This window comes from Acanthopagrus latus, chromosome 1, assembly GCF_904848185.1.
Source record: "Acanthopagrus latus isolate v.2019 chromosome 1, fAcaLat1.1, whole genome shotgun sequence".
NCBI classification, from domain to species: Eukaryota; Metazoa; Chordata; class Actinopteri; order Spariformes; family Sparidae; genus Acanthopagrus; species Acanthopagrus latus.
In genome coordinates this window covers 15,105,998-15,120,565 of record NC_051039.1, presented here as the reverse complement: position 1 = coordinate 15,120,565, position 14,568 = coordinate 15,105,998, and the positions used below count along the sequence as shown (strand labels likewise).

Genomic DNA, 14,568 nt, shown 5'->3' with positions numbered 1-14,568 from the left:
CCAACCCAAACTGTCGGTATTCACCGTCCTAGAGTATTAATGAACAGCAACTGACAAATCTCACACTTTCTGCCTTTAATTTTTGGACCTACACTGCACTGACCTTGTTGGACCCGGTGTCTCTCCTCTCCAGTGCTGATCACCATACAGGTCAGAGCCGTTCCACCTGAAGCTGAAGACAAGTCCCACTGTTCACCTGGAGAGAGGAGGAAGAACTTTAGTACAACACGATGACTACATTCATATGTGTGTGTGTGTGTGTTTGCGTATATATATTCTTATTATAGCAGTAAAGAAGAAGATGTGATCAGATTACAGACATATCTGGCAAAAGGGGTTATTTCATAATAAAGAATGGTATAGCAGTCTGTAACCATGTGCATGACATCACTTCAGGAGTCTCACATCACTCTGCACTATAAAATCTGATATAATCTGATTTAATAAATGTGTTTTTTAAAGGTAAACCAAAAGCAAACCAAATGTATTAAATCCTGAAAACATTTAGTGCTTTGTAGACGAGCAATATGATTTTAAAGTCTGTCTTTTGACAGACAGGGAGTTAGTGCAGTGATAAATAACACATTAAACCAGAAATGAGACAAACAAACCAAACACATTCTGTGCAGGCTACAATGAGGCTGCATATTGTGTGTATAAACTACTTTAGCTGCTCAAAATAACCTTCTAGATGCTGACATACTAACATACTCAGACATTATAAACACAACACTTGGAGCCTGTTAGCTAACTGTGCTGTACACAGATATTCAGCTGTAACGTTTTAACAAGTTAACAACACACAGCAGGACAATGCCTTCAAGCTAACACTCGCCAACAGACACACATGTTAGCTAACATGCAAACCTGTCTGTAAACACACGACGATTAAATGACTGACTTCTTTATAAGCTCGTTATAGTGTCAGTACCCGTTAATAAAGGCAGCTGGGCCGCTGCTAACGTGTTTCCCAAACCTGCAGTGCATCTGCAACAACTTTTAAGTCAGCTGGCTAACATAACAATACAACTCACTTACACTGACCAGTACAACATTAGCTAAACAGCTTTCATGCTGTTCTAGATAATCAATCAATTAAAAAATACTTCATGCCGACTTTACCGAAACTACCTTCTTGTTTTTAGATAGTGACCAAAGTTTAGCTAACTATGCATTATTCATGTAATTAACATGGCAGAGATAAAAACGACCAAAATCACAATGGAGTTTGGTTCACGGAACAAAACACAACGTCCATCAAGGATTTAACTGGCTGTAATTAAAGGATTATGTTCCAGCCGAATTTATCTCATCACTTAACAGTTAAATGAGACGTCTTTGGTTTCTGTTCAGAGTTATTTCAGAAACATCTGAGGTAGAAACAAATCTCACCAACAGGGAGGCTGGCTCCATTTTAACCCGCACATACTGGACTGAGGCAACATGAAGGTAGTTACTATGTGGAGCTGCTGATATGTTAAGAAATATCACTCGGGCTTATTACCTGAGATCAATAAGTATTAACTATCTGTACACCTCCCACACAGACATGAATACACCTGTACTGAGCAGGTAACTGGACACACAAAGCAGATTCATACAGAACAGTTTACTCACCTTGTTCGTGTCCTCAGAGAAGAGACCAGAGTGAGGATCAGTCAGCTAAATATATACACATATCTAACTTTTTGGAGGGAAATGCGCTAATTTCACGCGGGAAACGAGCGAGACCGCCCCTTTTGGTGGGCACCACATGGATTCCTCAGAAAACCTGTGGGCTGGACTTATTTGACATGGTTTACGTCATTCCAACCAGAGACTTCTGCAGTCCTCTAGAGTTGTTTAGCTCTGTTGGTAAATGAGGAGTTCTGTATACAGAGAATCTGTTTTATCCTGAGTTCGAGTCCTTGCCGAGAAACTCAACTGTATCATATCTACCGTAACTTCTCTTGTCAGATGTTAAGATATAAATTAATAGAACAAACACAGATAAACGCTTGTTAACAGGATACACAAAAAAAAAAACTTTTTAATTGATATTTAATTTCTCTGGTCTTCATTTGTTATTAATCCAAAACTAGCTGATTGTAACTGTATAGTAATCGGGTGCATTCAGGTAATTTTGACACCTCAGCTCAAGTGTTATTGATTTCTGTTCTGTATTTTTACCATAAAATGAATTAAATTAAATGTGAATGATGACTTCATGGGGATGATGACACAGAAAGGGGGGTGGGCAGTAGTACATATTATGTATGTAATAATGCCCCAGTATGTAAGAATCTATCTCTTACCTTTTTATTAGATATTGTTTATTTTGTACATTTATTAATTTGTATTGATTAGGCTGTTGTGACATGCAGATATCCCCGTTTGCAGCAACAATAAAGGAATTGATTCTGATTCTGATTCTGAGTCAATCACGCTCATGGGAATTGCATGTTGAGGTCAGTGACATGATATTCTGATCAGTCATAAATAAGAAAATGTTTCTAATATCTCATCATGTTTTGTTTGTTGTGGAGCTGTTGAAAAAAGAGAAAATTCTGGGAAAAACGGGACAGGTGGCATCTCTAGAGAGAGACAGGGCTCTGTTGGCAGAGGAGCCCTGGACTGTGATTAATCTGAGCAGCATTTACGGCAATAAATTACAGTTCAATATATTTGAATATACTTTTTTTCGGAATGAAAAGGGTCGGTTTGTTGGGGCAGCCGAAGCATTTGGCCCATGCCTAGAACCGGGCCAAAGAATGTATGTATTTATGTCAAAATGATCACTCCGAAAGTATTTTGTATACAGTTAATGTTCTTTTTAATTGTTTTTAATGTATTTACGGCTACTTATCATACTAATATGATATATAAAACATGCCATATCTCGTCATCTGACATCTTTAAAACTTCCCTTCTTTCCCCTTAGTTCTGCTTTGGAGGCTCCTCATTGGCTGATGACGACTGTTGCTATGACATCGCCGTAGCTTCTGCAGACGCTTCAGAGTGAAGCATTGTGGGATACACACAACGATCCTGTCGAAGATACTTTAAACAGAGAGAAATGATTCAAAGTTTGAGCGATTGAACGCCGTCAGGATGAAGGTTGGTACCAGCGCACTCATTTAACATGCCGGCATCACGTTGCTTCAGTTTTTACTATTCCAGTGTTGTGTTTAATGGCATTAAGAGCATCAGCCAGCTATCTGAGCTAGCTACATGCTAACGGCTGCGTTTGGTAGTTAGACAACTAACAGCGAGCTAATATGATGTTAACGTTTTACATTTGGTAAACCAGCTGCCTGTGCGGCAACAACGTGAAGTAAAGTAATGTCTTACAGGTTTAGATAGTCCTCATTCTATTGGACACCTGTTGCACATAATACATATTGTTTTGCAGTGGGTGTTGCCATCTATCTCCGCAAATGCTATAGACGTATAACGTTACTTGCTTGACATTTTTCTTAGTACTGTAAAGTGAAAGGGCTTGCCAGGTAATGTCTTAAACAAGATCTGTGATTGAAACTCAATAAGACAGTCAGGAGTGGCCTGTCTTGAAATACAAAATCTTACTAAGTAGATTTGCTCAAGTACTGTACTGAGGTAGCCTAGAATTCCGAGGTACTTGCACTTTACTTGAATATTTCCATTAATTGCTACTTTGCTCTCCCACTTCACTACATTTTGGAGACAAATATTGTACTTACTACTCCACTGCATTTATTTAATAACTTTAGTTATTAGTTTCTCTGCAGTTACCTGATTGCTGCATAAGAGCAATGTACAATTTGTTAAACTGATTTATTTTTGCTGGCAGCAGCAAAGTCCAGTGTCCAGACATGGCTGACATCAAGCAGTTTGTCTGGTTGAAATGAGTTGCAACTATTATTTTTGAGTTGGCGCCTATGTTATTGTCATTCCACTCTGGATGCCATGAAAATTTTACATATTTGTGTGTCTTTTAACAAAAAATAAAACAAATGCAATCTTTGTGTCCACAGAGCGTTTTCGTCCTCGATGACAAAGCATGGGCAGGTTCTAGCCTACTGTATAAGTGGCAGAAAAGCCTTGGTAATTACATCGCTGTTGCAGGGTGAGTAAACTGTTGCAGTAGAAAGCGTAGTCTGAAGAAAACTGTGTGGTAATATGCTTCCATTTATGCAAGATTTATATCAGTACATTACTTAAATTGTTGATGACATCTCTAATCATACAGACAGGACAACTCAGTGAAAGTATTTGATCGACATGGACACAAGTGGACTGAGCTTAACCTGCCTGGGTAATTTGAAGACCAAATTGTTGACTCAGTTCTTATCTTGAGCTCACTCACTGTTAAATAAGTCTGCTAAGTCCTTTACATTTTTTCTTCATTCTCCTGCTCCCCTCAGGCACTGTGTGGGAATGGACTGGGATAAAGATGGGGATATTTTGGCAGTGATAGCTGCAAAATCTAGTTCCATCTACCTCTGGGATGCCAGTGTCAATAAAACGTCCCAGATTGAGAGTGGCATGAGGTACGACAAGCATGGTACATGTTTTCCAAAGAGTTCAGTTGCTGTGAAATAATTGTTTATCATTTGTAATACTTGTTTCTTGCTGTTGTTTGTTTCAACAGAGATCATATGTCCTTCATCTTGTGGTCGAGGACGGGCCCACTGTTGGCAGTGGGGACATTCAAGGGGAACCTTTTGATTTACAATCAGCAGACCTCACGCAAGATCCCTGTACTGGGTAAAACACTGCACTTGCTTTTGTGTTGTTGTGTCTACACTCACTTTTGTTTTACTGACTGCCTCTCCCTCTCTCTCCACAAATGCTAGGCAAACATACAAAGAAGATCACCTGTGGGTGCTGGAGTAATCAGAATCTACTGGCTCTGGGAAGTGAAGATAACACTCTTAGCATCAGCAATCATGAGGGAGACACCGTCAGACAGGTAGTCAGACATACTCATTGGGGGCATAAACACACAGGCAGCACAAATAATACTGACCTTATTAAAGGTCCCATATTACGTTCATTTTCAGGTATCTACTAAATACTTTTACGCAAAGAAAAAAATATGTCTCTATAAGGCCCCTGACCAGATGGCATCTGCTCTGATTGGTCAGGTCTCACAGGCCTGAGCATGCACTGCTCAAATTGTCTGCATCAGTTCTGACTGTTTTTTTGCAACCATGGTCGTGCTTGAGGTATTTCTGGGAGCAGTGACTGTATAGTTTAAATGTATTTAAAGACACTGTGTGCATTTCACTGTAGATTAAATGTTTTGATACTTTCAAAGTTTTCATATAACACATTGACCTGCATTAAAATAAACAGATATTTAATGTATTGCCTTGGCCATGTAACTATTCATTTAAAACAGTAGGAAGTGAAATAAGTTCAACAGCCACAAATGTTTGATTGTCTTCCTGGTCTCTCACATTACAAGCAAACAAAAGTGTGGTATCTGTCTGTATCTGATAAAGATGTGCAAGTTAAACAGATATAAGCTGAGAACTTTGACAGGGAACAGGTGTCATGACAGCCTTTCTCTTGTTTTGCCAGACAACGCTCCGCGGTGAACCTGCTGAGATTTGCTTTTCTGCCATGAAGACGGATGAAAGGTCCGCTCAAGGGGAGAACACTGTAAGTGTGTCTTTTTTTACTAACTTTCTTCTAACATGATTTCTCCAAATTGTTCTTATATTCACACTAAATCGTTTTTGGCACATTTTTTACAACATGTTCACATTGTGTGTCTTGACGTCGTTGTAGTTTAACCCGTTTACTTCATTCATATTCACCCTTGGCTGTGTACTTTCTGTGTGCAAATCTGTTCACCATTACATATTTAAAGTTTGCTTCTATGCAATCATTGTTCCCTGCTTATATTGACCCTTTAGGTGAGTCTGTCTGTTGACAAGAAGATCCTGATGCTTTTTAATGTGTTGGACCCTGAAAACCGGATAGAATTGACCTTCCAGCGTCACTACGGACACATTGTGTCCTACCGCTGGTACTGAACATCATCACACACTGACCAAACACTGTTACGGAAATATGACCCTGAGATATTTCTACTGAGATTAACACTCTTCCTCTGCGTGTCCCTTCCAGGTATGGTGACGGGTATATTCTGATTGGCTTCTCCCATGGGTACTTTGTGGTTATTTCCACCCACATCAGGGAGATTGGGCAGGAGCTCTATCAGGCTCACAACCACAAAGATAGTCTCAACAGTGTGGCCATCTCCCCAGCAGTAAACAAGGCTGCCTCCTGCGGGGACAACAGGTACACACAGGCTTGAAAAAGAAGCAAAGCGCTTACTTTTTTGTGAAAGTGAAAAACAGTAATCCCTGTGTTACTTCTTGCAGCATTAAGATCCACGAGCTGTCTGAGCTCAAAGACATCAGCAATGTAGTTCGGCTGGATGATGAGACCAAAGGTGAGACAGGCCTCTTTTCTGTCCATGCTGTCAGAGGGTCACGTTTAATGCACAATGACCAATTCTCCTTCATCTGCCTCTTACTCTCCTGCCGCAGGTCTGGACCAGCTGTGCTGGACAGACGACGGCCAGCTGTTGGCGGTTTCCACACAGAAAGGGACGCTGCACGTCTTCCTGACTAAGCTGCCTATCCTGGGTGACAGCTTCGGTACCCGGCTGGCTTACCTCACCTCCCTGCTGGAGGTCACTGTTTCCAACCAGGTGGAGGGGGTGAGGACACACACACAAAATATTAAATCATAAACCTGTGCTCATTTTAGATGATTTTACATTACAATATATTAACACTAGATTAAAAAAGACCTTTCTATCCATCTTTGGTGCTGTATGTTTCTCAGGAGAGTCCTGTTGCCATAGAAGTGGAAGTCGAGCCTACGTTCATTGCGATGGGACCGTACCATGTGGCCGTGGGAATGAACAACAGAGCCTGGTTCTACGCCCTTGTAGACCATGAGCCTGGTGGGTGTGTGTGTGTGTGTGATGTGTCAGCCAGGTTATGTGGTGTGTTGGTATTTGTTGAACCTTGTATGATTGGATGAATAAGTATCACTAAACTGCTTTGTTTGTCACTCAGGCTTTAACAAGCTGAAGGACATTGAGTATCTGGGGACGATAGCCAGCATGTGCCTTAATGCAGACTACGCAGCAGCGCTGTTTGAGGGAAAAGTGCAGCTGCACATGGTGAGTCATCTACATGGGTTTGTTTCTGTTTTTTATTGAGCAATGAATGAGGATTTAGTTTTTGTTTGTGTATCTGTGTGTGTGTAAATTTAGATTGAAGGTAGAGACCAGGAGGAGAAGAAACAGATGAAGTTGTTTCCAGATGATGACAGAAAAGGTCGGATCCTTTGCCACGCCCTCACCGCTGACTTCCTCTACTACGGCACAGACGTAAGGCTCAGTCCACCCTCGCTTCAGTCAGACCACAACCAAGTCTTTTTTTTGGAGTCCCGTTTTCTCTGTAGATTGTTGAATGTATAAGTTTCTCTGGAAGCTAGTTAACAATAGAGTAACTGATATTTGTTCTGTACAGAACTGTATATTGTTATTTCATCACCACAGATCAGGGCTAATTCTTAGCTGTTAAAAAGACATACATGGTACTTAGAATATGAAAGTTGCCACACAAAACTTGTGACTTCAAGGTTTTATTCATGTATTTTGGTTGATTTATTGATTTTGTGTGCTCAATGTCTTTCTCTCGATCACTGGTACATTCCCTTCAGCAGTCTCTCTCACGCTTTCCCCACACCCAGTTGTCATCTCTTTTCATTATCTTCCCTTCCCAGCTCCCTCTCTCCCTGCCTCTCTTTTCCAGATGAGCATTATCCCCTCTCTCTCTCTCTCTGTCTGTTTCTTAGTCAGGCAATGTGTCGTGTGTGTTGGTGGAGGACTGGGCAGCTGTAAGCAGCTACAGCCATCCAGTCGGTGTGAGGAAGGTGTTCCCGGACCTAAATGGCACACGACTCGTCTTCATCGACGACAAGAACGGCGGCTTCCTGCTCTCCACTGCAAGCGTCAGTACACACGGCCACATGGCAGAACTATGCATGCATACAGCTAAACATACAGCACACACACACACACTGATTGAAGACAGACAAGAAGATGGGAATTACACTATTTTTGTGTGTGTGTTTGTCCGATCTAGGCCACAGACTCCTGCTCTGAGCTGCCCAACTTCTCTCCGACTATCACAGGAGTGCTGTGGGACAACTGGCACGCTGACAGAGGAGTGTTTGTAGCTTATGACGATGACAAAGTTTATACCTATGCTCTACATAAAACCACCATATATGGTAGGGGGATGGAAAAATGCAAACATAACACAAAAATCAGGTTTTCTAGTACCCTTAAAATAGTCATGCTACCATAATCCCGTGGTATCAGTGTTGGCGAGCGTTGATTTAAACTTTTATATTTGCCTGCCCAGGCCCACGGGTGGTGCTGGTGGGGAGCACCCCGCTCCTCTTCTCCCAGAAGCCATTGCTCTTGCACAATGGGGAGCTTACTTGTCAGACAGCGAGCGGCAAGACCAGTGAAGTGACTCTGAGCACACACTCCTTCCTCAAGCACTCCACCAAAACGTCGAGTGATTCACCGCAGGAGCTCAGCAAACAGCTCGGCCAGGCGCTCAAGCTCAAGAGGTTAGGGGTGCTAAAAATGTTTAAAAAAAAAAAAAAATCATTCATATACTTGGAGAAAGAAGTTTGAGTGTTGTAGAGGTGAAAATATTCATATATATGTGTTTATTATTTCTGTCCAGGTTCCATGAAGCCTTGGAATTGTGTAAGTTTGCAGGTAGTAACTCAGACTGGGCAGAGCTTGGCAAGGCCTGTCTGGTCCACATGGAGGTGGAGCTGGCTATCCAGGTCTACCGAATGAGTGGCAACGTGGCCATGGTCCTGTCACTGCAGGGCATCCAGGTACAAAACACACACAGACCACAGTTCAGAGAGACTCTGTCTCAGTCTGTGCTGACAGTTCTGATGCACTCACCCTCCCTCTCTCCCTCTCTGTCCAGGGTACAGAGGACATGAATTTACGGGCAGGACTTTTGGCCATGTTTCTAGGTGACTACAACCTGGCTCAGGACCTGTATCTGTCCTCGAGCTACCCAATTGCTGCCCTGGAGGTAAAAACGTACTCTCAGTTTAAGAGTAAACAATCTGTGGATGCATCTGTTTCTGCGTGTAAGAGACCAAGGCTGACCGCTTGTGTCTTTTATCAAATGTCATCAATTAATTCTGTACCATTCTGCATTAGACGTCATTAAGTGTGTGGATGTGTGTGTGTGTGTGTGTGTGTGTGTTTTAGATGAGGAGAGACCTGTTGCACTGGGACAGCGCTCTTATGTTAGCAAAGAGGTTAGCAGAAGACCAAATTTCCTTCATCTCTAAAGAATACGCCGTCCATCTGGAGTTTATGTAAGTGCACGCACACAAACAAACGCGCACACCATTCAGCAGGCCATAATCCTGACCTACACTGCATCTAAACTTCCCTCTCTCTCTCTGTAGTGGAGACTATGTGAATGCTCTGGCACACTACGAAAAAGGCATGACCCACAATGACAAAGTGAGTGCAATATATTTGATCCTAACTCTCTGTAGTGATGACAACATAACAAGATGGCATCTTTGACTGACAATTACAGTTTTGGTAACACTTTCTATCAACATCATGTCTGTAATGCATTATAAGCACATTCATGAGACATTAAAGTGGATTTATAAGACTTAATAAAACTCATGCATCATGCATGCTCGTTTTTGGTGGAGAGAATCATGTTTGTGACAAAATACCACAGTCTCCTGTCCACAGTTGGTTGTCCTCTCTGCTCTGTTAGAAAACTGAGCAGACAGAGATATTTAGTTTTGTAGAAACATTTAAGGTTCCATTCTGACGTCTCCTCCTCTCGCTGTCCCCACCTTCCTCCACCTCCGCCTCGCTGTGCCGTTTCAGGAGCACGACGAGGCGTGTCAGGCGGGTGTAGCCAGGATGTCCATCAGGATGGGCGACATCAGGAGGGGAGCCGCTCAGGCGATTCAGCACCCAAACAGAGTCCTGAAGAAGGAATGTGGAGCCATACTGGAGAGCATGAAGGTAGAAGACAGCGATATCTCATGAATAATCAGTTGGTGGTTGCATCTGATGTCTTCATGTATCTAGAGCACTGTAGCATTAATTATGTCCTTTTGTTCATTTCTTCTTCTGTGGTTTTATTTTCTCCCTTGCAGCAATTCTCTGAAGCTGCTCAGCTCTATGAAAAAGGCCAGTATTATGACAAAGCTGCATCAGTCTACATTCGGTGCAAGAACTGGTGAGACAAACATCAACACACGCCAACACTCACTCCTGCTAGTTCCTCTCCTCCGCTTCAAGTTCTACTTTACTGTCATTCCTTTCGCAGGGCGAAGGTGGGAGAGCTGCTCCCACACGTCTCCTCTCCTAAGATCCACCTGCAGTACGCTAAGGCCAAGGAGGCGGACGGCAAGTAGGTTCTCACTGTGAACATCTGAAGCGTTTAAGATGGTGAACTCAAAAGGGGGTTCTGATGTTAAGGTGTACTGTGTGGTCACCAGGTATAAGGAAGCTGCACAAGCCTACGAGAGCGCCAAAGACTGGGACAACGTGATCCGTGTGCTGCTGGACCACCTGAACAACCCAGAGGACGCTGTGCGTATCGTAAGGGAGACGCAGAGCATCGAGGGAGCAAAGATGGTTGCCAGGTAGGCTAAACAAGAGCACAGGTGTACACAAACAACCACAAACAAATGGTCTTGTATTTTTCTAACAGGGCATTTGTATCAAGAGTCTAAAATATAACCATCATTAACATTGAACTTCTAAAATTATTGGTTAAATTTTATGAACTTGAGACTTTTAATGATTCAGTTATGTTGAATTTATTATGTTTTTATTAATGATTTTCTGTCCCGCTGTGACTAATTTGACTATTTTTTAACCATTCTCAGTGGTGACAGTGTTTATTTAAAAAAATTACAGAAAAAACATTTCTGCAATCCTGCTACGTTATTACTTTTCTTTTTCATGTTTTAGTGTCAAGCAACTTTACAGATTAATCTGAAGCAAATTTTTTGTGATGTTTAGGCTATAAAATGTGCCAAAATGTGTACTATATGCTGTTTACATGATGTCTACAACATTGCTCATAAAACAAAGAAAAGATGTAAATACTCCATGGAATGTGGGCAAATTCACTAGTATTTAATATTGTTATTGTCTTGAACTGGGCTCAGTGTGTGTTCCTGACTCAGAGAGCCCACTGGTTGTTACTGGTTGTTACTGACTTTTCTATTGCACTGGCACAACAATTTCCATTCGAATCTATTAAGTTATTTCTTTTTAATTTTGTCTCAGGTTCTTCTTGTTGTTGAACGACTACGGCTCAGCCATCCACTTCCTGGTGCTGTCTCAGTGCAACGATGAAGCGTTCCAACTGGCGCAGCAGCACGGACAGATGGAGGTCTACGCAGACATCATCGGTCAGTCTTCCTGTTAATGTGTTTAAAAACATGAGGACATTATCACAGTTTGAAACAAACATCCTGAACAGGTCGACCTTTACTCCCTGCTGCAGTATTTGATTATGATTTTCTAGCGAGTGAAAGGTGTCTGTAAGTTGAATATTCATTTCCTGACTGCTGCGGTGTGTGTTCATCAGGTCCTGAGGCGACGCAGGAGGACTACCAGAGCATCGCTCTCTACTTTGAGGGAGAAAAGAAACACCAGCAGGCCGGCAAGTTCTTTCAGAAGTGTGGGCAGTACAGCAGAGTAAGAGCTCTCCCTTGCTGAATCATTCTTTTAACTCTTTTCTTAAAATGTTAAAAACAGTTTTTGACTTCGACATCGACTCACTCTTTCGTCTCTCAGGCTCTGAAGCACTTCCTGCAGTGTCCCAACACGGAGGACAACGCGGCTGTCGAGATGGCCATAGAGACGGTGAGAGTGTTCAATTATATACCTCAGTCCATGTTCTAAACGACCAAGTGCTTTCTAAATATGTGTCTGTATTTCAGGTGGGTCAGGCCAAGGACAGTTCTCTGACCAATCAGCTGATAGATTACCTGATGGGAGAGAGTGACGGCATGCCCAAGGTAATCAATACTGACACTGACACACTGAAGCCTTCTTTCTTTTCAGTCTCAGTGGATGTGACTTTCCCAGCAATATCATTGTGTTGTAATAAATCCACTGTTACATTTTTTAAATACAATTTTGTCTTTCTCATCACTTTATCTCCCATTCATTTTTTTCCCTTAAGCTGCAGTTCACACTCTCACTTTACAGACTACATCGACATGTGTTAGGAAACCACAGTCAGTGATTGTGTCTGTAGCTTTAACAACAGAATGTGGGTGAAATGAATTCGGCAGCTGTTACATTGTGTGAATTCATGTATGTAAATCCGACCGTGAGTGACAGACAAAAGTGATGGCTGGTTGACCTTTCTGTCTTCTCCTCAGGACGCCAAGTACCTGTTCCGTCTGTACATGGCGCTGCAGCAGTACAGGGAGGCTGCTCGCACTGCCATCATCATCGCAAGAGAAGAGCAGTGCGCAGGTACAAACACATTTGTGAATAAACATTAACATAATACGAGCGTCTCTATATTTCTGTAATTTGATTGAGTTTGTTTTTGCATGTTGCTCCTGCAGGGAACTACCGTAATGCCCATGACGTGCTGTTCAGCATGTACACGGAGCTGCAGGCGCAGAAGATTAAAATCCCTGCTGAGATGGCCACCAACCTGATGATCCTCCACTCCTACCTACTGGTCAAGGTGAGCGCAGGAGAAATCTATCAAACACAGCTGCAGTTATTTACTGGTCACGCTCGATTGCGCTATACTGTCCAGAATAAAAAAAAACAACAAACAAACACAAAAACAAATGTCACCACAACTGCAGGTTGCATCTTTTGGTACATGGTTAATAAAGAGTGATGGGCATGTCAATTTGCTGTCTGTGATGAAGCCTCTCAATGTTAAAATTACAGCATGTCTGACTTAATAAATGGAATGATGTGTTACTGTTATGTAGATCCATGTGAAGAGGGGAGACCACCTGAAGGGGGCTCGCATGCTCATTCGTGTCAGCAACAACATCAGCAAGTTTCCTGCACGTAAGTCCACACAGAGAATCCACCGTTCAACATGAAATTAATTTAAAACGAATGAAGTTTAAAAACTGTCCAGCAGAAATCTAAAAGGTGTTCATGTGTGTGTAGACGTTGTCCCCATCCTGACGTCAGCGGTCATCGAGTGTCACCGAGCCGGACTGAAGAACTCGTCGTTCAGCTTCGCTGCCATGCTGATGAGACCAGAGTACCGAAACGAGATCGACCCAAAGTACAGGAAGAAGATCGAGGCGATGGTTCGGTGAGTCCACACCTCCTGTTTTCTTTGTCTCCCTCTTCTGCTCTTCCCTGACCTCCATCCCACTTCACACAATCTGTACTTCATTCCGACTTTCGCCCAACTGGTCCTCTCTTTGACCCCCTGCTCTCAACCATCTGACTCCTCGGCCCACAGACGTCCAGACACATCGGAGCTGGAGGAGGAGACTACTCCTTGTCCCTTCTGTGGCTTTCAGCTGCCACAGAACGAACTGTTGTGCATTTCCTGCAAGAACAACCTGCCATACTGCATCGCCACGGTACAAACAGAAAATCAACGACTTATTCAGGCAAAAAAATATTTATTTCTGTACAAGTTAGCTGCTTCTGAACTTTTAATTTTTAACCAGATGATCTCGTTGTCAGGGTCGTCACATGCTGAAAGAAGACTGGTCTGTGTGTCCTCATTGTGAATTTCCAGCTCTGTACTCACAGTTCAATCTGTAAGTGAATGTTTGTCTCCACCTTGAAAAATTGCTTTTGAATGACCCTTACTTATAGGGCAACTCCACTGGTTTTACTCCTCAAACTGCATTCAAAAGTCTTAGAAAGCACTACTCAGTATGTGATAAAAGTACTACAAAGTCTGATGAGTAAGTGACAAGCTGAGGTTAGAGTTTGGAGCTGTGGAGTTTAAAACTAAATCAACTTATCAGATCTGACCATGCTAAGCTAGTTGTCTCCTGGCTGTCAATCACAAATCTACACTGAACTGTTTTTGTGTCCAGGTTGTTGGAGACAGAGAAAGTGTGTCCCATGTGCTCTGAGACGCTGAGTGTCGAACAGGTGAAGAAGATCTCTGATTGTTCTCCGTACCTGCAGGCTGATGAACTTGATCAATGAAGAAGATCACATGTATATAAATGTCATGGCAGTCCAATGACAGATTTTCATTTTAAAGCTGTCAACAAACAAAATAGAATAAATAAAACAGAAAGATTATATTTGTGAAATGTTGTATTTATATTGATTCTTCTTTTTAATGTGTTTTGTAAACAACAGATATTTCTGTACTATTAAATTTTGATCTGTGTAAAACAGGATTTGCATTTTCAGCTGTTCATTCTCTCTCTGCAATTTTTAAAAAAAAATATCATTTATTTGTTTCTTTTTCAATTTTTTAGGAGGCACAAAAAAGATCAAGAACCTTTCCTGATTTGTTT

At 42.0% G+C, this 14,568-nt stretch overlaps 1 protein-coding gene across 1 annotated transcript; it reads left to right on the top strand.

The window, feature by feature from the left end:
• Positions 1 to 2,938: 2,938 nt before the first annotated feature.
• On the top strand, positions 2,939 to 14,448 carry wdr19 (WD repeat domain 19). Its single transcript, XM_037102686.1, has 36 exons — positions 2,939 to 3,096; positions 3,993 to 4,084; positions 4,208 to 4,273; positions 4,383 to 4,508; positions 4,610 to 4,725; positions 4,815 to 4,930; positions 5,545 to 5,625; positions 5,883 to 5,995; positions 6,097 to 6,270; positions 6,354 to 6,424; positions 6,522 to 6,694; positions 6,823 to 6,943; positions 7,059 to 7,165; positions 7,259 to 7,375; positions 7,846 to 8,001; positions 8,136 to 8,283; positions 8,418 to 8,631; positions 8,751 to 8,910; positions 9,009 to 9,119; positions 9,302 to 9,411; positions 9,505 to 9,562; positions 9,950 to 10,090; positions 10,225 to 10,307; positions 10,398 to 10,481; positions 10,570 to 10,716; positions 11,369 to 11,493; positions 11,673 to 11,782; positions 11,882 to 11,950; positions 12,028 to 12,105; positions 12,475 to 12,571; positions 12,667 to 12,791; positions 13,051 to 13,132; positions 13,238 to 13,388; positions 13,542 to 13,665; positions 13,772 to 13,848; positions 14,134 to 14,448. Exons 1-36 carry the CDS (start codon positions 3,091 to 3,093, stop codon positions 14,246 to 14,248), a joined length of 4,044 nt encoding a protein of 1,347 aa, XP_036958581.1. The 5' UTR covers positions 2,939 to 3,090; the 3' UTR covers positions 14,249 to 14,448.
• Positions 14,449 to 14,568: the final 120 nt, after the last annotated feature.